The 25,000-nt window shown below is 57.8% G+C and overlaps 3 protein-coding genes across 5 annotated transcripts; 1 reads left to right on the forward strand and 2 right to left on the reverse strand.

Moving 5' to 3' along the window:
- Window positions 1-3,342: 3,342 nt before the first annotated feature.
- LOC102984714 (ATP-dependent DNA helicase Q5) lies at window positions 3,343-24,963 on the forward strand. 2 transcript variants are annotated; one of them, XM_028487249.2, is made up of 8 exons: window positions 3,343-3,538; window positions 22,847-23,065; window positions 23,320-23,419; window positions 23,554-23,590; window positions 23,676-23,734; window positions 23,820-23,893; window positions 24,245-24,338; window positions 24,606-24,963. In XM_028487249.2, the coding sequence occupies exons 1-8, from the start codon at window positions 3,438-3,440 to the stop codon at window positions 24,852-24,854; spliced, it is 933 nt and encodes a 310-aa protein (XP_028343050.2). In that variant the 5' UTR covers window positions 3,343-3,437; the 3' UTR covers window positions 24,855-24,963. The 2 variants fall into 2 exon arrangements, with proteins under 2 accessions (XP_028343050.2, XP_054939595.1); XM_055083620.1 differs by lacking the exon at window positions 23,820-23,893 and having other exon boundaries at window positions 24,258-24,338.
- Window positions 5,150-8,827, reverse strand: ERLN (endoregulin). Of its 2 annotated transcripts, none has more exons than XM_007099747.3 (2): window positions 8,690-8,827; window positions 5,150-6,274 (listed from the first exon to the last, which is right to left on the reverse strand). In XM_007099747.3, exon 2 carries the CDS (start codon window positions 6,266-6,268, stop codon window positions 6,089-6,091), a length of 180 nt encoding a protein of 59 aa, XP_007099809.1. In that variant the 5' UTR covers window positions 6,269-6,274; window positions 8,690-8,827; the 3' UTR covers window positions 5,150-6,088. The 2 variants fall into 2 exon arrangements, with proteins under 2 accessions (XP_007099809.1, XP_054939596.1); XM_055083621.1 differs by having other exon boundaries at window positions 7,141-8,794.
- SMIM5 (small integral membrane protein 5) lies at window positions 10,622-13,489 on the reverse strand. The gene is made up of 2 exons (XM_007099748.4): window positions 13,255-13,489; window positions 10,622-12,811 (listed from the first exon to the last, which is right to left on the reverse strand). The coding sequence occupies exons 1-2, from the start codon at window positions 13,379-13,381 to the stop codon at window positions 12,711-12,713; spliced, it is 228 nt and encodes a 75-aa protein (XP_007099810.1). The 5' UTR covers window positions 13,382-13,489; the 3' UTR covers window positions 10,622-12,710.
- Window positions 24,964-25,000: the final 37 nt, after the last annotated feature.

Raw genomic sequence — 25,000 nt, forward strand, 5'->3', positions numbered from 1 at the left:
CTGGAGATATGGTGAAGATATTTTTGTAATGAAAATTAAAAATCCAGAAAGCTGTCTTTTAAAAAACCAAATATTTGAATATATAAAAAATCATAAGTTTCTGTAAATCCTGAACCTATGGAAAAAATATAGATGGTGAAAGGTACCATAAACAAATAGACTGTAGATCTGGAAAAATATTTAATGTAAAAGGCAAAAAGGTTAAAGTTGAGAATAAATAGAGAGCTTTCACCAACTGACAAGAAAAACAAAGGATATGAAAGGAAAGTTCCCAGAAAAGCTCATCCAAATGGCTCGTCTAAAGATGTTCAAATTAGGTAGTAACCAGGTAAATGCAAATTAAAGTAAAATGATTTGACACACTTGTAAAAGAGCTCAAACTCCTGTTCCTGGTGGGCACGTGAAGGAAAGAGTGCCTACACTTTGCCAAGAGAAAAATGCAGTGTTACAGTCTTTTGGGGGGAAGCAATCTAGCAATATCTATTTAAATTTTAAAATACAGATACCCTTTGACCTAGATATCCTATTTCTGGAACCAAATCACCGGAAATAAGAGTGGCAGTGGGGACTTCCCTGGTGGCGCAGTGGTTAAGAATCCGCCTGCCAATGCAGGGGACATGGGTTCAAGCCCTGGTCCGGGTAGATTCCACATGCTACGGAGTAACTAAGCCCGTGCGCCACAGCTACTGAGCCCACGCACCCTAGAGCCTGTGCGCCGCAACAAAAGAAGCCACTGCAATGAGAAGCCTACGCACCGCAACAGAGTAGCCCCCGCTCGCTGCAACTCGAGAAAGCCTGCGTGCAGCAAAGAAGACCAAAAAATGCAGCCAAAAATAAATAAGTAAACAAAAGTGGCAGTGCGTAAGCTTATGTGCTCAAGGGCTTGAATGGTAGAACTGATCATGAGGACAGAAAATCGGAAACAAACTAAATACCCAGCAATGGGGAATGAAGAAGAAATGATAGTGAATACTCCCCATAGGGTAATAGGCATAACTGGGGGCCTAGGAAGTCTCATATCTTCCTTTTTATAAAAATCATGTTTATAACTGTTTGACTTTATAGGTTTGCTATATTGAAATGTAAGTTCCATGACAGCAGGAACCTTTCCTGTGTAGCTGTAATTAATGCCTAGTTCAGTGCTGGGAATGTAGTTTAGTGCTTAATAAGTGTTTGTTGAATAAATGAGTAAATTTGAAAGACGGGAGAGAAGGTAGATGCAAGTAGTGATTGGGAACGAAGGGGCCTTGTGAGGACCAAGGATGATAGTTTGCCATGACGTAAGGGAGTGTGATTAACTTGTCTGAAGTTCAAATTAGACAAGGAAAAGATTTCGGTAAGGTGATTAGGCATAAGGTATTTATTTAAAGCCTACTAACACAGTGAATTACAAGAACTCACACTGGGCTCATCATTGAGACATTTGAGATCATTTGAGATAAAGAGATGATCCAGGGGCTTCCCTGGTGGAGCAGTGGTTAAGAATCCATCTGCCAATGCAGGGGACACGGGTTCAAGCCCTGGTCCGGGAAGATCCCACATGCTGCAGAGCGACTAAGCCCCTGCACCACAACTACTGAGCCCACGTGCCACAACTACTGAAGCCCATGTGCCTGGAGCCTGTGCTCTGCAACAAGAGAAGCCACCACAATGAAAAGCCCGTGCACTGCAATGAAGGGTAGCCCCCACTCACTGCAGCTTGAGAAAGCCCGTGCACAGCAATGAAGACCCAATGCAGTGAAAAAAAATTTTTTTTAATAAAAAATAAATAAAAAAGAGATGATCCAGAAAGCTTCCAGAGAGGTGTTACATGGAGGACAGGGAGTCCAAAGAGCACCAGTTTTCACCATTGTAATACTGGAAACGAGAAACTGTGCTTCCAAATGCTAAATAAACCATCCAATCTAGAATTTCCTACCCAGCCAACCAGTTAGTGTGAAAGTAGGATAAAGACGTTTTCAGACAGACGATTTCAAGAAACTTTCTCCTTTGGAGAAGCTACTAAAGGATGTTCTCCACTGCAGAGGCAGTCAACTAGGAAAGGAAGATGGAGACCTGACCCAGGAGCGAGGCAAAGGGAGTGTCCTAGGACGAGAGTGAAGGGTAGTCTCAGCTGTGCACCAGGCCTGGAGAGCAGAGGCCCAGGTCGAACACGGGGATGGAAGGCACCAGGAAGGACGTTTCCAAAGATAAAAGTGGACCTTGCCATCATTGGCCCCCACTTCTGGGAGTGAATTTTTCATTACATCAGAACATTTGGGGGGGTATTCGTGATGCACCGAAATCTAAGGAAATGAAAAAACAGGTCAGCTGTTAATTTCAGGAGAAACAACGCTGTCGAAGGATATGTGATCATGGGAAATAGTAAAAATATAATCACGCGGTTAGCTCTGAAGAATCACCTTAAGGGAAATTGTGATATAATAAGAAATCGTGATATAAGTGTATTGGGAGAATGGAAGTAGAGGAAGTATGTGTATTTGTGTGTTCGGGAGATGGGAATCATTCAACTTCCAGAAGCAGAAAGAATAGAGAATGTCTTGGGTATTAGTGTCTGCTATATTTTCTTGGCTCTTCTGTATTTTAAATTTTTTCACAATTTTTTTTTTTTTTTTATCGGTATGTGGGCCTCTCACTGTTGTGGCCTCTCCCATTGCGGAGCACAGGCTCCGGACACACAGGCTCAGTGGCCATGGCTCACGGACCTAGCCGCTCCGCAGCATGTGGGATCTTCCCAGACCGGGGCACGAACCCGTGTGCCCACAATTTTTTTTTTAAGACTGTTTTTTTTTTTTGATGTGGACCATTTTTAAAATCTTTATTGAATTTGTTACAATATTGCTTCTGTTTTACGTTTTGCTGTTTTGGTTGCGAGGCATGTGGGATCTTAGCTCCCCGACCAGGGATCGAACCCTCAACCCCTGCATTGGAAGGCAAAGTCTTAACCACTGGACCACCAGGGAAGTCCCTTCACAATTTTTTAAGAGGAAAATTTAACAAACAGCCATGTACCAAAAGGCAAGTAATGTATAATCCCAACACTCAGAAGTAATGACTGTCAACGTTTAGTGTATGTCCTTCCACACACACAGAGGTTAGTATGTTCCTTCACACACTCATGTATGTATTTAACTCTTATTAAATTAGGTCATATTATACAGTGATTCCCAAATGCCATTCCCCGGGCCCTTTGCATGAGAATCACCTGAGCAGCTTTTTGAAAATATAAACTCCCTGGAGCTCCAGGTTCAGAAAGTTCAACTCAGTAGTCTTGCTGAATTGGGTCTCAGGTCTTTTAAAGTTACCCAGGTGATTCCGATGCATGGTCAGGTGTGGGGACTCTGTTTTGTAAATGGCTTTATTAGTGTTATTTGATATTTTCTCTCTCACCATTTGTTGGGCTACAGGGTAGTCCAACTATGTAAGACTTTTACTGAATGGTCGTTTCTTGTCTCCAGGAAAAGAGAGGGAACAAAGCATCCGATAAAGCTGCTGTCTTGGCCTTTGATGCCCTGGTGGCCTTCTGTGAAGAATCGGGGTGAGTGACTTATCTTGTATGTGGAAACAAGTGTTAGTGAGATCTTTTCCTCTCCCAGCACCGCTAGTTAACCAGCTAACATAGGGCAGTTCTTGGGCCGGCAAGGGACCCCTGCCTGCTGAAAGCCATCGTGTGGGAATATTTCCTGTCGGAGCATGGAAGTTGGTACCGTCCCACCTTTCTGCGGAAGGCCCCAGAAACTCTGGCACCCTGAGGATTCGTTGAGTATCTTGGGTGGTCATCCGCCCATCCCACGCCACCCACTGCTGGAGGGGCTGGCACCATGGGTGACTCAGGTCCAAGGGGTGTGACCAGCTCTGGGCCACTGGCATCGTGGTCATCGCGTGCCGCTGAGCTGTACCACTGGCTTCACTTGTGGAGTACTCACTCTCATCCCAGACGCAAACAGAGACACGCGGCCCAGCTTGTGTCCTGGGAGGGCAGGGGCTTTTCTAACATACCAGCCTGCCTACTTGGAACCCACTTATCTATTTGATCTGCATCTGCTGGCGGTGGGGGCCGTGAAAGAGCCCGATGGCTGCTCAGCGACAGGCAGATTGTGGCGGGGAGAGCCCTGGGCACGAGCAGCTGTGGGCGCGCTGTGTGAGGGACATCCAGAGCACTCTGGACCAGCTGGGAGCACCTGCACTGGTGTAGCCCTTTGCTCGAAAACCCTCTTTGATTGCTCTGCTCTCGCTGGTCAGATCTCGTTGGACAACCCTGTAAGGTAGATGAGGCAGAATTGATTGCTTCGGACTTAAGAGATGAACAGACCATTGTCCAGAGAGGTCGTGGTTGGGAGTTCCCTGGCGGTCCAGTGGTTAGGACTCGGTGCTTTCACTGCCGAGGGCCGGGGTTCAATCCCTAGTCGGGGAACTAAGATCCCTCACGGATGCCACTAATCCCCCATTTCCCAATTTTCAGTGATATGCACATTTTCATACACACATGCCATCTTGGTTTTTGCAAGACTGGATTCTTGAAACATGGAGTTGCTTAGGTGCATGGTACTGGTGGTGCCCATCAGATGTTTGGGCCTTTCTTCTGGAAACCAGAGAGGCACTTATTTGGGCCGTGTGTTCTGATTCCCACCCCCTCCTATTCACCAAGTCTGTGGCTCCTAGGCTGAAGCTATTTCCTTCTCCAAGCCGCCATGTCTCATTTGGCCTCTGTGGCAAGACCACGCCCGGCAGAGGCGGCCGGCACCCTCGCGCACAGCCATTGCAACCAGAGCCCTTTTCAGGCACTAGCATAGTGAGTTGCTAAATGAGGCCTTCTTCGGTTCCCCGAGCAAAGCGCTTGTCGCGAAAGGGCTCAGTGTCCTTGCTGGCTGTCAGAGTCCCCTCTGCTGGAAGTCGCCCTGGCTGGATTCTTGTTTGGGGTGAGTCTGAGGCTCTGTGGAGCTGTCTGGAAGCTTAGCTCTGTCGTATCCCTCTGGGCTGCAGCAACTCGCCAGGCAAGAGGACAGGTCCTGCTTTCTGTCTCATACCAGAGAGCTGGGACCTGTTAGAGTGTCAGGGGTCCGGGCATCAGTGGGCCTCCTGTTGCCCCGTGTGCAGCCTCATCTCTTCTATCTCATTTGCTACACATGAGGGTGTCAGATTCCAGGACTTCCAGGCCCTGGGACAGAGTGAACATGGCTGGTGTGGCTGGATTTGAAATTGCTCTTTGAGTAAAAAGGAATGTTTCTTCATTGCATAAACGGTATATAGCACGAAGGCAAAGCCCCTTCCTCACCAGATGCTTGCCCTTTTTCTAAGAATAGCCTGGTTTGAGGTTGACGTTGAAGCAGCTGTTTGCAAAGGGAGGGCACTTGGCAGCGAGGGACAGGCCTGCTTGGTGGCTTTGGCAGAGGCGGGGACATTTCTACAAGGGCTGCGTTGTAGGGTCTGGGGTGCATGGGGGCTGGGGACCCTGTGAGGGATACCTGGGCATCTCTGGGACCAAGAGAAAAGACACTTGGGTCACATGAATGAGGCCAGCGTGGGGTGTCCAGATGGCTTCCTCTCTTCTTTGTGTGCAGCTACTTTCCCTGAGCGTGGCCATGAAATGCATTTGATTATTTATGACAGGGCCAAATTTACCTTTGCGTGTAAAAAGGAACAGTAATTAGGTTCAAAGCAACCTTCCTCCAGCCTAGAGGCCTCTGGACCCTGTCTGAGATGGGAAAAACAGCTTTGGTTTAGGCCTAGATTGTACTGGGCTCTGTCATCTCCTAGGGTCTCCAGGCTGGGGGAGCCAACGGCCCAGCATCCCTCTGTTTATCCATTCATTTGCTCATTTGTTCATTCATTCATTTATTCAACCAGCAAATATTGATTGATACTGACTCTGTGCGAGGGCACATCAGAAAAGGGGGTACAATGGGGAACAGAAAGAGACCCAGCCCCTGCTTTTTGTTGCCTGGACCAGTGGGGAAGACAGGCACTTATCAGATAATCACATGAAAAATGTATGATTCCAGACTGTTGAAAGGGCTTTGGAGAAAAGGTACATGGTGTTTTGAGAGTGTATAACAGTGGCCCCCTTCTCGGCCCACAGAAAGTCAGGTCACGACTCTTCACACTGGTTGACCCTATCGAGTGGGGGGAGTAAACCAAACACAATAGCAAACAAGATGAGAAACAGGACCGTAATGATGAACAAGCAGATCACTACCAGGCCCCCCTGGTCCAAGGGGTTCTGCCAGAACTCATCCTTCCAGGCGCGTTTTGTTAGTAGTCTGTCCATGTGAACCTGGAAAAGTGGGGACAGAGGCCCTGAGTGCAGGGGCTTCTCCAAGGCCCTGTCCCAGGTGCTACTCCCTGCCCCCAACTTCACCCTCTGGTGCGATCTCAGAGAACGGCGGCCACCTCTGTAGCTAGCGGGCATTGGAGGGATGGTGGGTCATTGGGCTCGATGCCTCCAGCAAGCAACGAATGGGCTTTCTTCCTCCGCAGAAGCAAAAGCAGGGACTGGCACCAAGAGAGAGGGGTCCCTCGAGTTCTTCCTGGAGGCTGCCCCTGGCTTCTCCAGTCCTTTCCTGAGCAGCCCTGCTGTGAGCAGGACTTTCTCCCCCATCCCTGAGAACCGCTCAGCCAGAATCTAAAAAGCAGCGCGGTAGACCCTTCCTGGGTTCCCTGCCTCGGTTGCCAAACATTTGGGAGGCATTTTGAGAGATCAGCACAGGAGCCCAGGAGTGGATGGTCTCAAGCGGAGGCCTCTGTAGGCTTCCTTAGAGGCAGGTGAGAACAGAAGGACTAACTAATCTTGAAACACAGCTGAGATGGGCAGGCTGTGAGTCTGTAGCCAGTTGAAGGGAGTAAAGGCGGCGAAGGAAGGAGCCATTACCTGGGTCTGCTGTTTATGCTCCTGTATCCTAAAGAGAGGGCAGGCGGATCAGGGTAATCCTTCAAGGCCCCACACTTTGGGGGACCTGAGCTGAAGAAGCCGCCAGGTGACCAGAGCTGCACTGTGACTCAGAGAAGCACCTCTTGCGAGGAAAAGGTGGCCGCATTGCTGACTGCCCCTGACCAGACCTGCTTGCTGTCACCAGAGCAAACAAAGGTGGGCTAGGGCCCGTTGCCTAGCAACCGCGTTCTCTTTCAGCCTTTCACACTTACCCCCTCCGCCGTGTTCTGCCCTCGTTGTGATGCTGTTTTGGGGGGCTGTTCAGGGCGCGTGGATTGGGGTGTCCTGGCTGAGAGAGGTCAGACTTGGGGTGGGTGGGGGAAGAGACTGGATCCGGGGCCCTTGCCCCAGGCCGCCCGTCCACCTCACCTGTGGCTGGGTCCTTCCCCTCCTCTCAATCCGGATGACGCGTCTACGGAAAGGACCTGCCCAGAGCTCCGGAGGCGCCAGGGCTGAGGCTGCCACGCATGGCCGCTCACTTCCTGTGGCGCCGGCTTGATGATTAACCGCGGCTCCAGCTGGCACCTCCTGGAACCAGCGTGTGGGTGTTTATCACCATCGAGGCCCCGGGTTCTTGTGGAGGCCCAGCTTCCCCCTTGGTGTCTTTGTGTGCCGCTTAGGCCCAGCCGCAGCTGCTTCGTGTGGGTTCCCACCCCCTGGGGTGATGGGGCAGCTGGGAAGCAGGAGTGGGGCCTGTGCCCCTGCTCGTGGAACCTGGTGGCTGCCATTCCCTCCTTGAAAGACGGGAGTCGAGTGCCCACGGTGCCCAAGAACTGTGCCAGGTGCTGCGTGTCCAGTCGTGAGCGAGAGAGGCAGGCCCTGCCCTCCCGGGGTTACATTCTAGGGTAGCGGTCCTCAACCCTGCCTGTTCCAATCATCCGGGAGCTTTTCTGAATGCCGGTGCCCAGGCCCCACCTGGTAGCCAGAGATCAGCCTCTGGGCGTGTCAGAGCCCTGTGCTTGGTAAAGCTCGTCAGGTGATTCTCCTTTTTTTTCTAAATTTAGTGTTTTCTTTTTTTTTAAATTTATTTAATTTATTATTGTAGTTTTTGGCCGCGTTGGGTCTTCGTTGCTGCGCGCGGGTTCTCTCTAGTTGCGGCGAGCGGGGGCTACTCTTCGTTGCGGTGCACGGGCTTCTCATTGCGGTGGCTTCTCTTGTTGCGGAGCACGGGCTTTAGGCACGCAGGCTGCGGCAGTTGTGATAGGCAGGCTCAGTAGTTGTGACTCGCAGGCTCTAGAGCTCAGGCTCAGTAGTTGTGGTGCACGGGCTTAGTTGCTCCGCGGCATGTGGGATCTTCCCGGACCAGGGCTCAAACATGTGTCCCCTGCATTGGCAGGTGGATTCTTAACCACTGTGCCACCAGGGAAGCCATCATCGTGTGATTCTGACATGCAGCCGGGGCTGGAGGAGATGATGGGAAAGTTCCTTGAAGTCCTTCTTAACTATCCTGGCTTAATTGACCTTGGCTTACCTGCCGCTTCGCATTTCCTTCTGTAAAACACTCTGACTAACGCCCTTGGCCTGCTGAATGCTCAGAGCCAGCAGGCTGGTCTCAGCACACCCTCGGACTTCCACTCCATTAGCTTATTTGGATGCTTATTAAGCGTCAGCTGCTTGTTCCCAAACCTGTTTTGTGGCAGTTGTACTTGTTATTGTAATTACATAATTGCACTTAACATTACATAAAAATGAAGTAGTGATAATAGCTGAAACCCCAGTTTTACAACTGGGGAACAGGCACAGAGAGGTTAAGTAACTTACCCAAGGTCACACAGCTAAGAAGTTACTGCTTGGGGGTTTGGACCCAGCTGTTCCGGTCAAAAATAGATATGGACAAGACAACTGTAAACATTTCCTAAAAATGCAGAAGTGTTTCACACTCAGGTTTCCTTGCAGATGTCTTCAAGTTCTTATTCTGCCTTAAAGAAATCAAAATTAGCAAATAGACAATTCAGGAACTCTGGTCGGCAAACCCACACTCGGAGGAAAGACCTCGGCCCTGCATCAAAAAGATTGACCAAGGAATGTGCGTCAGTATGTTTCCATTTCAAATGAGAGGTGTAGAGAACGTACGTCTCGGGTACACAAACGTTGCTTTAATTACTTTTTCAATTAACTGCTGGCCCTGATCGGAAAATCCTTCTGAAATGATCACCAGGAAGGGAATGATGTGATGGGAAGAGGTAGAGAATGCCGTTGGTGCCCATGGCATAGCCTGGCCCGGGGCCTGAGGGGACTCCCCCCGGGAGGAGCGATGTTGAAGTTGAGATGGGAGGCCGACGCAGGAGTTAGAATGAGGAGACGGTGTTCCAGGGTAGGCAGCCGGTTCCCGAGGAGAGCGAGGAGACTTTTACTAAGGACAAAGTTAATTTGTCTTTAGTTTTCGTTTTTGTTTTTTAACTTTTATTTTTTAAACTATTATCTTGTTATTGCCGTGCGGCTTGAGGGATCTCAGTTCCCTGACCAGGGGTTGAACCCCGGCCACGGCAGTGGAAGCCCAAAATCCTAACCTCTAGGCCACCAGGGAAACACCCTGTCCTCAGTTTTTTATGGTCTGCAATTAGTTATTACCCCCAAGTAAATATGTCGTTATCTGTAGATTGCTTTCAAATGTTAAAGTTTGGGAAAACAGGAGAAAACTGTTTTGTCTGCTCTGCCAAGTTTTGCTAATAAGATTCTTGCACCGGTGGCTTTACTGTAGTTTCTACTAAGGCGTAACATAATGGACAGTAAACTGCACAGATCTGAAGTGTAGAGTGAAACCCTAGTGAGGGACTGAGAGACCACCGTCGTGGTCAGTGGTGGAGCGGAGGCCACGGGCGGTGAAGGCATAAAGAGGCCGGGGAGATCAGCGCTGGGACGCTGCGGCAGTGATCGCAAGCAGGCGCTGCTGGCAGCTTGGTCCAGGGGGGCATGGCGGTGGGAACAGAGAGGTGTGGCGGCCAGAGTCAGCCAGATGTTCTCTGGGGCTCAGACAGCCTGATGGCTGCCCCTTCCATGGTCACCACCTGCCTTGCTGTACCTGTTCATTCTTTGCCATGATGGGGGAATTGCTGCCTCCTCTCCATGCCCATCTTCCCCAGAGGACCAGGCAGAGTACGTCAGGCTGCTCTTGTGCTGGAGCAGATCTGGTTGGTTGAGCCGAGTGGGATTGGAGCCTGCCTGGGACCTGGTGTGACAGCTTCAGGGGAGCCATTGGTGGCGGGGCTCAGCGGGCCGCCCCCGTAATCCCTCCAAGGGGAGGGACAGAATCTTATTTGGAGTCAGCAGTTAAATACTGCCTGGCCTGGAGGAGGAAAACGCGAATGAACCTCCTGTCAACCTGTCGGTGCCCAGGTCTGCCGACTTCTTGGCAGCTGGACCAGGGAGCCTGAATCTTTTCTGGAAAGAGGCTCAGCGTCACCTACACTGAGGAAGGATGTTCTTGATGCTGAAGTAACTCACTTAAGGAAAAGTCACACGAGGAACAGGCTGCTACACTGTTGGAGCATCTCCTGACCTGAGGGCTTCCCGGGGACCCTCCAGCTGTTGGTGCTGGGACTGGAAAGGGCGGGGCTTCACATCCTCCCACCCTCCCTCTGTTTTCCTTCTGGGAGGGAGACATAGCTGGGCCCCACCCCAGCTCTTAACTCTTAGGGCACACCCGCTTATAGGGAGGTTACTTTGAGAAGGGTTTGGGGTGTGGCTGTTTGGGATCTAGGGTTGGTATTGTAGGTGGTGGATAATGGAGTGAGAGCCTTATCAATACTACAGCTGGAGGCCTGGGGCCGCGGGTGTGGTGAGCAGGGGCTCTGGAGCCAGGTGGGGGGTGCCCAGAGGCTGGCTCTGCCACTTTTCAGCTGGTCAGATTTAGGGAGGTTACGTATTTCCTCATCTTTAAAATGGGGATAATAATGGTACATTTGGCATTGAGGTTGTCGTGATCACTAAATGAATTTGTCTGCATCAAAATGCTTAAGACACTGCCTGATCGGGGGATGAGTCCTCAGTGAATTTTAGCTATCTTTATCCTCACCGTTGTTGCAAGTATTATCATGGTTATCATTATTTTTCCGAGTCCCATTCTTTTGTGGTGTGGTGGGGGTGGTAGAGAGTACAGACAGATTCTTGAACTTCTTTTATTTTCTATGAAAGCGCTCCTCTCTGGGTCTTCAGCCCAAACCAAGCCCGTCAGAGAAGTCCCTGGACACCAGGAAGTGAAACCAACCAGAGAGAGAGCTTCTCCTGCCTGCCTGTCAGCTGGAGACGGTGGGGCCGCAGGGGAGTGGCAGGGGCTGGCATCCCCTCTCCACTCCCTGTTTTCTGAGTAGATGGGGCTCTGCCTCAAGGCAGGCAGAGCATGGGCTGCACAGGCCAAGATGACAGAGGCGCATAAAGAATGCAGACTTCTTTATGGCCCCGGGCGGACCAGGGTTGTGTGCGTGTGCGTGTGTGTGTCGGGGTGGGGGTGGGGGGGTGGGTACCGCGTGAGCCTCTGCCTCCCCTGCCCTCGTTCCTGGCTTTGTAGCTCTACCTGGAAAGTTCTGTGGGAGAGAAAGTAAACCGAAGGGAAAGGGGCCAGGCAGTGTTGCATGTCAGCAGGCCCAGTCCTTAAAATGAGTGCACATTGCTCTGGCTTGGCCCCCTATTTAGAGGGGCAGATAACGACGCTTCATATCAGTGGAGGTCTTAGGATATGCCCAGCACTGTGTCAAGGTCTTCTCGGTTTATCCTTACAGGCTTAGCCCAGGAGGTGGGGACCAGGATTAGCCCCACTTCACAGGGGAGGAAGCATGGCTTGGAGAGGTTGAGTCACTGACCTCCATTTCGTAGCTGGCGGGGGTGGGAGGGTGAGGATTTGAACGCAGACAGTCCGGCGCACGTTGGGGAAAGGACGGAACGGGCAGGATGCGGGTTATGGACAGTAGTAGGGGCCTCACCTCTCTTATCGCGGAAGTTTGGGAACACCCAGTGGCCTGAGCCTGGTAGGACGGGGTGTGCAGGCTCCGGTTAATGGCAGTGGTGACTGGTTAATGGCAGTGGTGACCGTGGCGTGGCAGTCCTGAGCCCGGCACCTGCCTGGTGCAGACGCAGCCTCCACCGGCACCGCAGCCCTCCCCGGGTTCCGCAGCCTTCCCTCTCACGTGGCGTTCCTGCCTGCATGTTTTTCCAGCTTCCGAGAGCACGGGGAGAGCGGAGGCCTGCAAGGGACGGTCACTGGCCATGTCCCTGGAATTCTGGCACGGCTGCCCGCCTGATGCACATAACCCAGCCCAGGGAGTCTGGCACCACAGAAACACATAGCCAGAAAGCTTTTACTGGGAAAGAAACAGGCAAATACTGGAATGGAACACGGACGTGTCCGCGCTCTGGGGGGAGCTTGGGACTCGGGAGCTACTGCGCAAAGCCCCTCTCCGATGGGCCTGCTCCTCTTTGGCGTGGGAGCCTTGAGGCCAGCTCCCCACACGTGCGGGCCGTTCTCCAGGTGTGGGGACCCCACCTGTGTGTTTTGTTAGAAAACGCAGGTAGGCACAGAACCCCCGGTGGTTTTCTGTCTTAGAAACAGTCGGCTCCTCCTCGGCACCCTGTGTTCACCGTCAGGCGAGAGTTTTGTGGCCGGAACAGCCCTTATTTCCTGGACGAGGCTCCAGCTCTCAGTCAGTGTCTGGGCTCCCGGGCTAGGCCAGGGCTGGGCCCGTGGGTCTTCGTCTTGAGGGCTGAGGGCTGCAGGGCCAGGCTGGGCCCCTGGGTCGCGGCTTTGGCGGTCTCCTCTCCAGCTCCTCCCCGGCCGCCGCCCTGGCCCTCATGGTGGGGTCACGGGTCCCACCAGGGCCCTCCTGCCCCCCCGCCCAGGGCGGCAGCAGCGGTAGCCGGCGGCTGTCAGCAGGAGCAGCAGCACGGTGGCTGGGGGGGCGGGGGGGCAGAGAGCACCGGAAACTCAGAGGCGAGGAGGGAAGGAACGCCCGCCGTACTTCCAAAGAGGCCCCTCTGGGGGGCCCGGAGGACCTTCACCAGAGCCCTGGCTTGGCGGTCAGAAATACCCGAGAGTCTGGGAAGAGGCGTGACTGGCCCCGTGCCGGCCCGCAGAGCTCTGCTCCCTCCATCTGTGGGTTGGGGTGCCAGAGACACCTCTGGGCCCTGGAGCCCAGCACACCCGTTTCCTGGAGCAGCATGTCAGGACTGGGGGGAGTCCCCTGGCTCCCCCCAGGGGCATCTGCTTCTCCTCCTCTGTCTGGGGGACCACCTAGCCACCTCTGCCCGCCCCGTGGCTGGAACCGTGGTCTCGTCTCTCCTGGACGCCAGGAAGAGCCATGGGCGCTGAGGAGACTCTGGGAGCCCCAGCTTACCTGTGAAAATGACAAGGACCGAGAAGGCCGCGATCTCCACGGGCTCGGCCTGGGGCAGCCTCTGCAGCTTGTGCAGCAGCCTCTCCCCTATGGAGCGCATCTCCAGCGCAAGGTCGGAGGCTGCCATGCTGTGCCGGGTCCCTGCCGGGGTTCCTCCTGAGCTGCAGAGCAGGGAGAGGACCTGGAGTCCCCAGGGAGCTGCCTCCAGAGAATCTGCCCTCTCACCTACCCCAGCCTGCAGAACGAGTTTGTCAGGTCTCACCTCTCACAGCCCTGGTGGCTCACAGCTCGCGAGGGAGGCTCCGCTGCGGCCCTCAGCCCCCGCCTAGCTGGCACTGCCCGGGCGAGGGAAGCTGGGGGTGACAGGGAGCCTGAGGCCCCGCCGCAGGGCTGCTCGGCGGAGCCTGCCGCGGGAGGGGTCTGCCAGCCGGCCGAGGTCAGCCACGGTTGCTGACCGTGAAGGGGGCCGCACTCTCCTTTGCCTTAGACACCACTCCTGGGTGCTGCCGGGTGCCTCGGATGGGCGTGGCTCCCCTGGAGGCCCCTGAGCGCCTCCCTGGTGGGGAGACGGGGCTCCAGGATGCCAGCCCGGCACCCTTGCTTTTCATCATATGTGGGGACAGAAGGGTAGGCTTCTTCCGAGAGCAGGCTCATGGGGCCTTCTGGCCAGGGTCGGCCGTAGTTGAGAGCTGACTGGGGGCAGTGGTCTGGGCCCCCCTGGGGCCCCCCACCTCTCCCACCAGCCCCATTTCTTTACTCATACGGTGTCTTCCTGTGAGAAGGTGGAGGTGACACCATGTCCTTCTAGTTTTCCCCAAGGGGTCCTCTCTCGGGATGGGACCAGGCGTCCCAGGGGGGCGTTTAGCCTCCCTCTCTTGCTGGCTTGGACCTGCCTCTCTGGCTGACCAAGAGAGTCCCCTCCGCTCCCCCCCCCCCCCCCCCCCCCCCCCCCCCGGCCCCAGGTGAGGGGCACCTGAGCCTCCAGGCCCCGGGACCGAGCGCCTCCCTCCCTGGCTGACCAAGAGAGCCCCCTCCGCTCCCCCCTCCCCCCAGCACCCCCTGCCCCCGGCCCCAGGTGAGGGGCACCTGAGCCTCCAGGCCCCGGGACCGAGCGCCTCCTCCTGTCTGTTGTGCCCAAGGGGCCGAAGGTGAAGGTCCGGGCCGAGTCAGTGAGTCGGGACACGTTATGCCACAGACCTTTCCCCTTCCGCCTCCCCGGTGGGCACGAGGGAGCCAGCGCCTCTTCAGAGAGAGATCAGGGACAGCCTGTGCCAACCCAGAATCGGCCTGTTCCCCAAGGCAGCTCTTAGCCAGGGCAGGGCTGCAGGCGGCCAGGGGCCTGAGCCAGACCGTAAGCTCTCATTACCACCGCCTCGTCCCTCAGCCAGGCACGTTCTCCCCCAGGTGGCTGCGGTCTGTGAGGCCGGTCACTCCTGGCGCTGCCACCACAGCGTAGCGTCCTTAGAGCCGCCTTGAAGGTCACCCGCTCGAGTCCTCTGCACCGCACTTGGCTCCCTGCCCTCCCTCTGGCACGCGGCCTTTGCTCGAGTGGGGAGCCCCCCTGCGGCCCAGCCCGGCCCATTCCTTCTTGGGCAGCTCTGATCGTTAGATGATGGGACCTCCTGGTGACCTCGTCAGTCCCACCTGCGGTCACTCAGGCCAGTTCCGCCCCCTTCCGCCTCACGGTCCTCCAGGGCCTGTGGACGGCCGGCGCGGGTTCCTCCTGCATCTCCTTCCCCTCAGGATAACTGCCCTCGTCTGGTCGGGTGCCCCCGCCGCCCATAGACTAGCATTCGGATCATCCTGGGTTTGAATCCTGCCAGCCTTCTTCCTGCTTTTGTGACGCGGGGTGGCTCCGTCTCTCTGAGGCTGTTCCTTTCCTCGTTTTCCATGAAGATGAGGTGCCCGTCTCTCGAGGCTGTCGGGAGGGTTGAGCACAGGGCCGGGATCCGGGAGTGCCCAGCCCATGTGATTCCCCTCTGGGCGGGGTCCGGCCAGCACAGCAGAGGCCAGGCGGCCTTTGGGGGTGGTCACACCCCCACACACACGCTGTCAGTGACCTTCCTCCAACACCTTTGGGGAGTTTCGTCTGTGTCCTTCATGCCCGGGATGTTTGTGGTGTGTGAGGTGAAGGAGAGTGGTGGGGGGCCGGCTGGAGATGGGGGGGCTATGTTTTAAGTGATGATGGGGGGTAACAGGCAGGTGATGGCTCCGTGGAGGATTAGGTGGTCTCCTGTCAAAGGGGGAGGCTCCTGCAATTAGAGCGTCCCAGCTTCTCCCACGCCCCACCCCAGGGTCCGCACGTGGCTACAAAGGACGTCAGGATCCCAGTTTTCCAATGTACTAGGAGGCATCGAATTCTAGAATGCCATGGGTCATCCACTCCTGCCTCCTTTCTTTTGCATATGGGGACACTGAGACCGGAGAGAGGAAGGGACTTCGCGGTCACACTGCAGGAGTGGGGCCTGGCAGCGCTGCCCCCGCCATCCCTCCGTGGGTGCCTGTCTCAGGCAGCCTGCTCTTTGACGGGCAAGATAAGTCAGCCCAGGAGCAGCCCACAGAGGGCCTGGCCCGTGCGATGGGCTCAGCACAGGGACCAGGGCTCTGCGTGATCAGCCCCACCCCACACTCGGGAGTCTGGAACACAGCTTTCGTCACTCACCGGGCCACACTTGCTCTTTGAGAACCTCCTGTGACTTGTCACCAAAGGCAGATCTTGCGAGTCTTTCTGTCTCAGGCTCATGAACTCCTTCCCGAGCATAAGACCCCTCTCCTCAGGTCACACTGAACAGACCGCCTCCCACTGACCAGTGGAGCAGGTGTGCAGAGGAAGGTGGTCCCCTCCCTTGTTCTGGGGCCTCCGGGCATCTCGCTCCCCGGGTTTCCAGGAGGACGGCAGCCCGCCCGCTGGTCCCATTCCTGGAGGAGGGACCGGTGGGCTGACTGAAGCCCAGGGGGAGCTTGCCCGGGGCTCAGGAGCTGGGCTGCTTTCCCCTCCCCACGTGGGGCTACTTGGCATGGCTTTTTCAGCCTGATTGGCCCAGGGCCTGCACTGCCTAATGTAGCCATCAGAGACGCTCCTTCACAGAGGAGGCGGAGGAGAGCGCGGGGTGGGGGTGGGGGGCGGCTTTTTCACCTGTGCCCCCGACGCCCAAAGACCCAGGAGGGAGCGCAGAGGGGGCGCCTCCGCTGGTGAGTGAGAGGTTGCGTGGAGACCCTGGTCAGTCGGGGCGTGATCTCCAGAGCAGGGAGGGGGAAGGTGGGGCCGGGCTGAACTGCTGTGCCGGAAAGGCGGGGCCTGTTGATCCGAAGCTTCGCCTTTAAAGTCAGCCGTCCTCCGGGCGTTAGGAAGTCAGAAAGCTGCAGACTCACGCCCAGGGGACCCGGGCCCCGCTCTGGGAAGAGTGTCGGTCCACACCAGCGGGCCACGGACATGGACACCCAGGGCCTCTGGGGCCTTGGATTGGCCCCAGGGCTGCTCACCGCATCCTGTCTGCAGGAGTGGGGCTGCTGGACATGGCTGTTCTGCCCCAAAGGCTGAAGCCCCCTTTGCTTTTCAGTTGCTGTTTTATCATTTCCAGCTTGGCCTTGAGCAGAGGAGCCTTAGTGGGGACCGTGGGGGACTGGAGGGGCCTGTTCTCCTACGAGGGCGGAGGCACATTCCAGCAGGTCCCAGGCGGGCTTTCCAGCACGCTATTTAAAGCGAGGCCAAGGGGTGCCTGACGCCTGGTGCCCGATATAACCAGCCGTCGTCAGGTGACCGTGTGAGGCCTGTGCCCCAGCTGTTGCGTTGTAGGGAGCCCTGAGTGTTCCCAGCTGTGGCCCAGGGAGGGTGGGCGTCCTGGGGCTGGCTGCCTCTTGTCCTCTTAACCTTCTCAGGTTTGGAGAGCGGAGGGCAGGGAAGCGCAGTGGGGCTACTGGTAATGCTCTATATTTTTCCAGTCTTTCTATCTCAGCTCCACCACACTCCTTCCCAAACTGTACTTTCTGCCTGTGAATGAGGAGCTCCCCCACCCCCATGCTCAGTAGTGCCTCGGTTAGAAGCAGCCAGAGCAAGTGGTGGCTTCCGCTGGCCCGGCTGCCTGCATGGCCCTTCTCGGCACCTTCGGAGGGTGCTCCCCCGGCTGGAGTGGCAGCCCGTGGAGGGGGAAGGTGAGCCAGGCTGAAGGGAAGGCTGGCAGGGCTGGAGGGACTAGAAAACATGCCTTTGTGTGGCATCTCCTGGCACAGAGAGCCTTGCAACAGAGCACGCAGGCCGCTCGCAGGCCGGACAGCTGCCGCTTGGTACTGAAGTGTCCCTGTTTCCTCTTTGCAGAACTGACACTCGAACTCCAGACACAGCTGCATGGGGAGAGCCCAGGCAGCGGATGTGTGCTGTCTGATAAGGGTGTGTTGATGGCTCAGGGCCCAAGGGCTCCTTGCCCTGCCCTGTTATTTTGTCAAGGTGGGTTTCAGCCACCCCTGCCCCTTGGGCAACGTCTTGTTCGAGAAAGAACTAGAATGAGGCATAACTGAAGGTTGGGGGAGTCTTGCGGGGTCCGGTGGCCTAACCAGCAAGGCAGAGATGCCCACTGTGCGCTGCGCTTGCTTTCTGCCTTGGTCCCGCCTTCCAGTGGGGTCCAATGACACTTGAACCCTCAGCAGCGGAAGAGTGTCGGTCCACACCAGCGGGCCACGGACATGGACACCCAGGGCCTCTGGGGCCTTGGATTGGCCCCAGGGCTGCTCACCGCATCCTGTCTGCAGGAGTGGGGCTGCTGGACATGGCTGTTCTGCCCCAAAGGCTGAAGCCCCCTTTGCTTTTCAGTTGCTGTTTTATCATTTCCAGCTTGGCCTTGAGCAGAGGAGCCTTAGTGGGGACCGTGGGGGACTGGAGGGGCCTGTTCTCCTACGAGGGCGGAGGCACATTCCAGCAGGTCCCAGGCGGGCTTTCCAGCACGCTATTTAAAGCGAGGCCAAGGGGTGCCTGACGCCTGGTGCCCGATATAACCAGCCGTCGTCAGGTGACCGTGTGAGGCCTGTGCCCCAGCTGTTGCGTTGTAGGGAGCCCTGAGTGTTCCCAGCTGTGGCCCAGGGAGGGTGGGCGTCCTGGGGCTGGCTGCCTCTTGTCCTCTTAACCTTCTCAGGTTTGGAGAGCGGAGGGCAGGGAAGCGCAGTGGGGCTACTGGTAATGCTCTATATTTTTCCAGTCTTTCTATCTCAGCTCCACCACACTCCTTCCCAAACTGTACTTTCTGCCTGTGAATGAGGAGCTCCCCCACCCCCATGCTCAGTAGTGCCTCGGTTAGAAGCAGCCAGAGCAAGTGGTGGCTTCCGCTGGCCCGGCTGCCTGCATGGCCCTTCTCGGCACCTTCGGAGGGTGCTCCCCCGGCTGGAGTGGCAGCCCGTGGAGGGGGAAGGTGAGCCAGGCTGAAGGGAAGGCTGGCAGGGCTGGAGGGACTAGAAAACATGCCTTTGTGTGGCATCTCCTGGCACAGAGAGCCTTGCAACAGAGCACGCAGGCCGCTCGCAGGCCGGACAGCTGCCGCTTGGTACTGAAGTGTCCCTGTTTCCTCTTTGCAGAACTGACACTCGAACTCCAGACACAGCTGCATGGGGAGAGCCCAGGCAGCGGATGTGTGCTGTCTGATAAGGGTGTGTTGATGGCTCAGGGCCCAAGGGCTCCTTGCCCTGCCCTGTTATTTTGTCAAGGTGGGTTTCAGCCACCCCTGCCCCTTGGGCAACGTCTTGTTCGAGAAAGAACTAGAATGAGGCATAACTGAAGGTTGGGGGAGTCTTGCGGGGTCCGGTGGCCTAACCAGCAAGGCAGAGATGCCCACTGTGCGCTGCGCTTGCTTTCTGCCTTGGTCCCGCCTTCCAGTGGGGTCCAATGACACTTGAACCCTCAGCAGCCCCCACTTCCCCAGCCCCGGAGCTTTTCCAGGACAGGAGGAGGCACCTCCTGCGGCTGCTGATTACTCCTGCAGCCCCAGAAGCTGGGCATCACCCTTCTGTCCCCGCACAGGGATTGTGTTTGGGGGCCCCCATCCACCTGTGTCCTCTGGATCTAGGGACTCTGATCGCTGCCTGCCCGCCTGGGCCGTCCTACAGATAAGGGCCGGCAGGGGAAGCCCTGGGCTCACCGCTGCGTCCCTCCCTCAGCCGGCGCCTGTCCCCTCTGTGCCGTCACTGCTCCTCGCGGCCGGGCTCTTAGTCTCCCCAGCCACCAGCGCAGGCCAAATCCCACAGCCTCTGCCGAGCCAAGAACACGTCGACTGATCCCTGGTTTCCACCTTAACCTGGGTGGTTGTTCTTCTAAGTAGATACTAGCTTGTTCGCTTTGGGGAGAACATCTGGGGGCCTGGGGAAGGGGACTGTAATGCTGGCATGAGGACAGGGAGGCAGGAGGGGTAGGCAGCCAGCCTCGACTCTCGGGGCCCTGCCCAAGAGAGCTGATCTCAGTGCCGCCCGAGAACTATCAGCATTCTGATGGCGGCAGAGGGCCAAGTATGGGGTGGGGCAGTCCCTTCCCAAGCCTCACTTCCACCATTGTCGCCTTCCCACACCACCCTGGGTTTAGGGCCCCCATGCTTCTGGCGTGGCATTCAGGGAGATTTGGGGGTTCCTGGGGATCTCTGTGGGCCCAGGGAGGAGCACCTGGGCCTAGCTCCGAGCTGAGAACACCAAGCTCCCCGTAGGAGGTGGCAGCTGCTGGCTTTTGTCCAGGACACAATGGGCAGAGCTGCCACAGGTTCGCATCCTGGGAGGTGCGAGGTGGCCGGGCAGACCCTGCCCTGAGCCTCCTTGCCTGGGAGGAAGCTGGGACTTGATCCCCGGAAAAAGGGAGGCTCAGTGGGCAGGCGATGGTTCTCCCCTAGGCCAGGCCAGCCAAATCCCTCGTTTAAGCCCCCTGAATAGGAAAAGCTTAAACTAACTTGCCGAGTAAGCAGGCACTCCAGGCCCCTCTGCCTGCTCAGCAAGCCAGCAGAGGGCTGCATCCTCGGCCTGTGCCCCGTGCTGGGTCCCAGCAAGAGAAGGGAGAGCCTGAGTTCGAAAGGGAGGCTCTCCAGAGACTACGACCAAGTGTGTCCCCCAGGACCCTCCTCTCCGTGCTTGTGGTAGATTGTGGCCCTCCACCCTTGAGACAGGGGACCCTGGCGGCTCCCTTCCCTTCGTCCCCGCCTCATCTGTGAGCGGAGCCACTCACCTGGGAGCTCAGGTGCTGGGGTTGGGGGGCAACCGCAGGTTGCCCAGCAGCCTCTGCGTGCCTCTCCTCCGGCTTCCCCTCCAGCCGGGCTCACACCTCTTCCTTCCTTTGCGGACGCCTCTTTCCTGACCCGCGGCTGCTCCCTGGGTGCCTCTGCTCCGCGCTGACAGCCAGCTGCTGCCTCAGCCTTAGCTTTTGTGTTGTTGGTCGTCCTGGAGATTCAAGTGTCACATTACACGGGGCGGCCGCTGAAGTAGGGAGCCAGTGCCACCGCTGCCCCCGCCGGCGAGGGAATCCCTGCTGGGAACTGGTCCTGCGGCTGCAGATTCCTGTGCGTGCCCCCTGCCCCGAAGGTCTGCACGGCCCTCCTCTGTTCCTCCTCCTCTTCCTCTCCTCCCTCCTGGCGGGTGTGGGCTGGGCCTGGGCGGTGAGCTGATGAAAGAGGAGGTCGGCTCTCAGTTCCCTGGCAAAGATGACCCCTGGGAGGTTCCACCTGAGCGGTGGAGTCGGGAGGGAGGGAGGGAGGGAGGGAGGGAGCGAGGGAGGGGGCCTGCACCTCTCCCAGTCCTTTGCCTCCCACCCCGTCCTCAGGAGCACCTTTGGGCCCCTGTCCCTCAGGCGACTCCCTGGCAGGTTCCTCTCTGTTTTCTCCTGGGAAAGAAAGTAAATAGTCGGGGAGCTGCTGGACCACCCAAGCAGTCAGCCCTCTGGGGAGGCATCTTGGGGAAGAACTTGGGAGTCCCGAGTGACTTGGGAGTGGCCTGGCCTTAGCCTGCTCCTCGGGGGCGGCCCGGGAGGAGGAGAGAGGACGCCGCTGCTCTTGTTCTTGCCAAAGAGTGTCGGCTGGGGCTGTCTCCACACTCCTGGCCCGACTGTCAGGGACGGGCGCCAGAGCCCAGGGGCTGGCTGGTTTGACATTTGGCTGGTCGTGCCGCCCCAGCAGACCAGGCTGTGCCCGGAGCAGGGCAGGAGCCGACCCCAGCCCGCATCTGCGAGCTGCTGTCAATGGAGCTCTTTGAGTGTGAGCACAAAACGCCAGTGAGTCGGGGCTTGGGGGAGGGTGGGGGGAAGGAAGCCAGCCTGTGGCCACACCACTTGGATGCCAGAGCCTCCCGGAGGCCGGACAGGCAGCCACTGTGCGCTCGCACCGGCTTGAGCAATGGAATGAGTTACACATCGGCTTTGGGTGTGGCGGGATAGCGCCCCCTGGTGGCCGCCGTGCCCTCCCAGCCGGCCCCAGCCGTTCTCTCCTCAGCTAAACAAGGCAGCCAGCCCGCGCTTCCTGGGGGCTGTGTCGCAACCTGTCGTCATTCCTGGATCCTGGCCCTCGGGGTCCTGGCTCCTCAAAGTGTTTCTTGCAGCCCCAGGCAGTGCTCACGTTGAGAGGTGTTCTGGGTAGAGCAGTGACACCTGCTCCTCTTTTTGTCTTTGGGATGTGGTGACTAGACAGCCCTACCGCTGCCCCGGCATCTCCCCTCGGGCTGCCCCACCCCGTGCCACATTCCTGCTGCAGGAATGGCTGTTTGTAACAGCCCTGATAGAACTGTGGCCCCCCGGGCCTCTGCATCTGCCCCAGTGACCGACTGTGCCCCCAGCCCGGGGGGTGCATTCTTCCAGCCTGGAAGGTACGCCGAGGAAGACCCCGGCCACAGCTGCGTCTCCTCACTGCCCTCGCCAGTGCCGGCTCTACGGTGACGGCCCTGAGCTGCCCAGTTCCTGCTCTCAGGCAGTCCCCCCACACCCCCCCGGTCCCGGGCTGGGCACACACAGGCTTGTTGGGGACAACAAGGAAGAGGTCACCAGGAGACAGAAGTAGAGCAGAGTGCTGAGGTGGGGTAGGGCCACTGCCTGCTGTTCTCTCCCTCCCTCCCCGCCGGCAAAGAGTGAAGAGCGATAGAAAGAGCGTGTGCTGGGCGCTGTGCAGCTCACTTCAGAGCGTCATCCTGGCCCTTATGTCGCCCAAGGGGCCAGTGCTCCTCTTGCGCCGGCTTGTAGGCAAGAGTGCATAGGCTTCAGGAGGTCAGATGCTTTCCCCAAGGACACAGCCTCAGCAGCAGAGTCAGCATCTGCACCCAGAGTCCATGCTCCTTCCAGGGCGCCCCACTGCCGAAGGATGGAGAGGGGGCTGGGGCCCGGAGGAGTACTCCATAGAGAAGCAGGACAGAATGGGGTTCGTGCCCTGGCTCCTCTGGACACGCGTGTCCCACGACTTCGCGAACGCGCTCTCAGCTCACTGTCCTCGTCTGTAAAATGGGCACCCCAGCGATGCCTTGCGAGGCTCGCATGAGATGCCTACCACAGTGCCAGACACGTAGCTGTGCTCAACCAGAGTTTCGGGATCGGGTGAACGAACGCTGGCCGGCGTGGGTCCCTCACCCCTTGCCTCTGCTATGCTGCCTGCTCCAGGTGCCGCCACGCTGCCATTGCCAAGTACTTCGGGGATGCGCCCCCCGCCTGCGCCAAAGGCTGTGACCACTGCCAGAACCCTGCAGCTGTGCGGAAGCAGCTGGACGCTTTGGAGCAGAGAAGCAGCTGGAGCAAGACCTCCATTGGGCCCTCCCAGGGGAACGGCTTTGACCCTGAGCTGTATGAGGGAGGCCGCAGGGGTTATGGGGGCTTTAGCAGGTGAGGGGCCATGAGGCCAGGGGCCCCCGACCCACTGGAAATAGTCTGGCATTCTCTCCCTGATGCTAAGGCCAGACCAGAGGCGACACAGTGCCGTAGTCCCCCCACCCCCGGCCCGGAGGGCCACGCTGGGGCCGGGACTTCGGTGTTGCCCACGAGCTGCCAGGGCATCGGAGACATCACTGTCCCACCAGACACGAGATGGGAGGGCAGAGCCCAGACCCAGGACTGCTCACGCCCAGCCTGTCTCCTAGGTACGACGAAGGCTCTGAAGGCAGCGGGGATGAGGGCAGAGACGAGGCCCACAAGCGGGAATGGAATCTCTTCTACCAGAAGCAGATGCGCCTGCGCAAGGTGAAGGGGACGGGGGCTCAGTGGGGTCCAGGCGGCCCCCTGCTCACACCCTCTCCGCCCCTTCCCTGGTGCTGGACCGGGAGCTGTCTTGCTGCGGGGCAGGATGCCTCACGGGCCCTCATGTCATCTTCCAGGGCAAAGACCCCAAGACAGAAGAATTCGTACCCCCAGGTCAGTACAGAGATGCCTCACTGGGGGGTTGGGGTTGCCAGAGAGCAGAAAGTAGAGTGGAAGGACTTGCCTCTCCTCCCCCCAGATGCGGACTGTCCCCTGAAAGAGGCTTCTAGTAGGAAGGTCCCCAGACTCACTGTGAAGGTAAGAGGTGGGCAGCTCGTCACACCTGCGCCCCAGGATCCCCCCCAGCCTGAGACCGTTTGGCCAGCTTCCCTCCCCTGTGCAGGCCCGTGAGCACTGCCTGGGGCTCCTGGAGGAGGCTCTGAGCGGCAACCGCCAGGCCGCAGGTCCCACTGATGGGTGAGTGTCGTCAGTGCCGAGGCGCGGTCCCCGGGCTCCTGTTCCTTTGGAGACCGCGGGAACCCCGGCCCCCCTGGCTTATCTGGGCACCCCCTCCCCAAATTGGGACCCTTCTTACTCCCAGGGGGTGTGAGTCTCCAGAGCCTCACCAGGGGGCAGGCTTGGCCACAAGCGAGGGGCTGCCAGGAGCTGCTGAGGGACAGTAAACCACAGGGGCCCAGACAGTCCGGGTCGGAATCCCTGTGCCAAGGCCCTTCCCGAAGCCATCTCCAGGGTCCCCAGGGAGGATCTAACAGGGAGGTGTTAGCCTGTCAGGCCCACCTGACACCTTAACCTCATTCCTACCCTCAGATCTGACCTCCAGGCCAAGGCAGTGGAGCTGGAACACGAGACATTCCGAAATGCCAAGGTGGCCAACCTGTACAAGGCCAGTGTGCTGAAGAAGGTGGGCACCCGGCGGGGTGGGCGGGGCCTGCTCCGGGCTCTGGGTGGGAGAGGCAGCCCACCGCACAGGGGCCGCTTGTTCCCGGGGGAGCCCGACTTGCCGTCTTGGCTGGAAGTGTCCCTAGCCAGCCCCGTGCGGGCTAGAGCTTGTCCAGTGCCCAGGTGCCTGCAGCCACGGGCCGCAGAACCCGCTCGTGGAAAGCCTGGGCTGGGGGCTGTCAGGAGCTAGGGGTGCCGACCACGGCGTGCCCGCCTGTCCCTGCCCCAGGTGGCTGAGATCCACAGAGCCTCCAAGGATGGGCAGCTCTACGATGTGGGAGGTGGTGCCGGGAGCTGCAGCGCCCAGGCCGAGCCCCCAGAGCCCAGCGAGTATGACATCCGGCCGGCCTCCCAGGTGTACTCGGTGAGTGGCGTCCTGGTGTCCACCCCAAACCTGGGTCCAGGAAAGGCGCCACGGCCCCTTGCCTTCAGCGAGGGCACAGTCCTTGCTCTCCTGGCATCACAGCCCTGGCCCTAGGGCGCCCCAGGGCAGGCCCTCGCACTTCCGTACTCTGCCAGCTACGCCTCTGCAGCCCCCAACAGCGCCTGTCTCGCCAGCCCGACCCCCAAGCCTTGTCCCGCCCAGCTTTTCCCACCCCCACTCCCGGGAGCCCCACCCACGAG

Source organism: Physeter macrocephalus, unplaced genomic scaffold (assembly GCF_002837175.3).
Source record: "Physeter macrocephalus isolate SW-GA unplaced genomic scaffold, ASM283717v5 random_996, whole genome shotgun sequence".
Lineage (NCBI taxonomy): Eukaryota > Metazoa > Chordata > Mammalia > Artiodactyla > Physeteridae > Physeter > Physeter macrocephalus.

Coding starts and splice junctions, on each gene's coding strand:
- LOC102984714 (XM_028487249.2), top strand. CDS start 3,438: ATGGTCGTTTCTTGTCTCCAGGAAAAGAGAGGGAACAAAGCATCCGAT. Junction 23,735..23,819: donor TCCCCAGACTCACTGTGAAG/GTAAGAGGTGGG, acceptor TCCCCTGTGCAG/GCCCGTGAGCACTGCCTGGG. Junction 24,339..24,605: donor AGGCCAGTGTGCTGAAGAAG/GTGGGCACCCGG, acceptor TCCCTGCCCCAG/GTGGCTGAGATCCACAGAGC.
- SMIM5 (XM_007099748.4), bottom strand. CDS start 13,381: ATGGCAGCCTCCGACCTTGCGCTGGAGATGCGCTCCATAGGGGAGAGG. Junction 12,812..13,254: donor GGTCCTTGTCATTTTCACAG/GTAAGCTGGGGC, acceptor CCGCCCCCCCAG/CCACCGTGCTGCTGCTCCTG.
- ERLN (XM_007099747.3), bottom strand. CDS start 6,268: ATGGACAGACTACTAACAAAACGCGCCTGGAAGGATGAGTTCTGGCAG.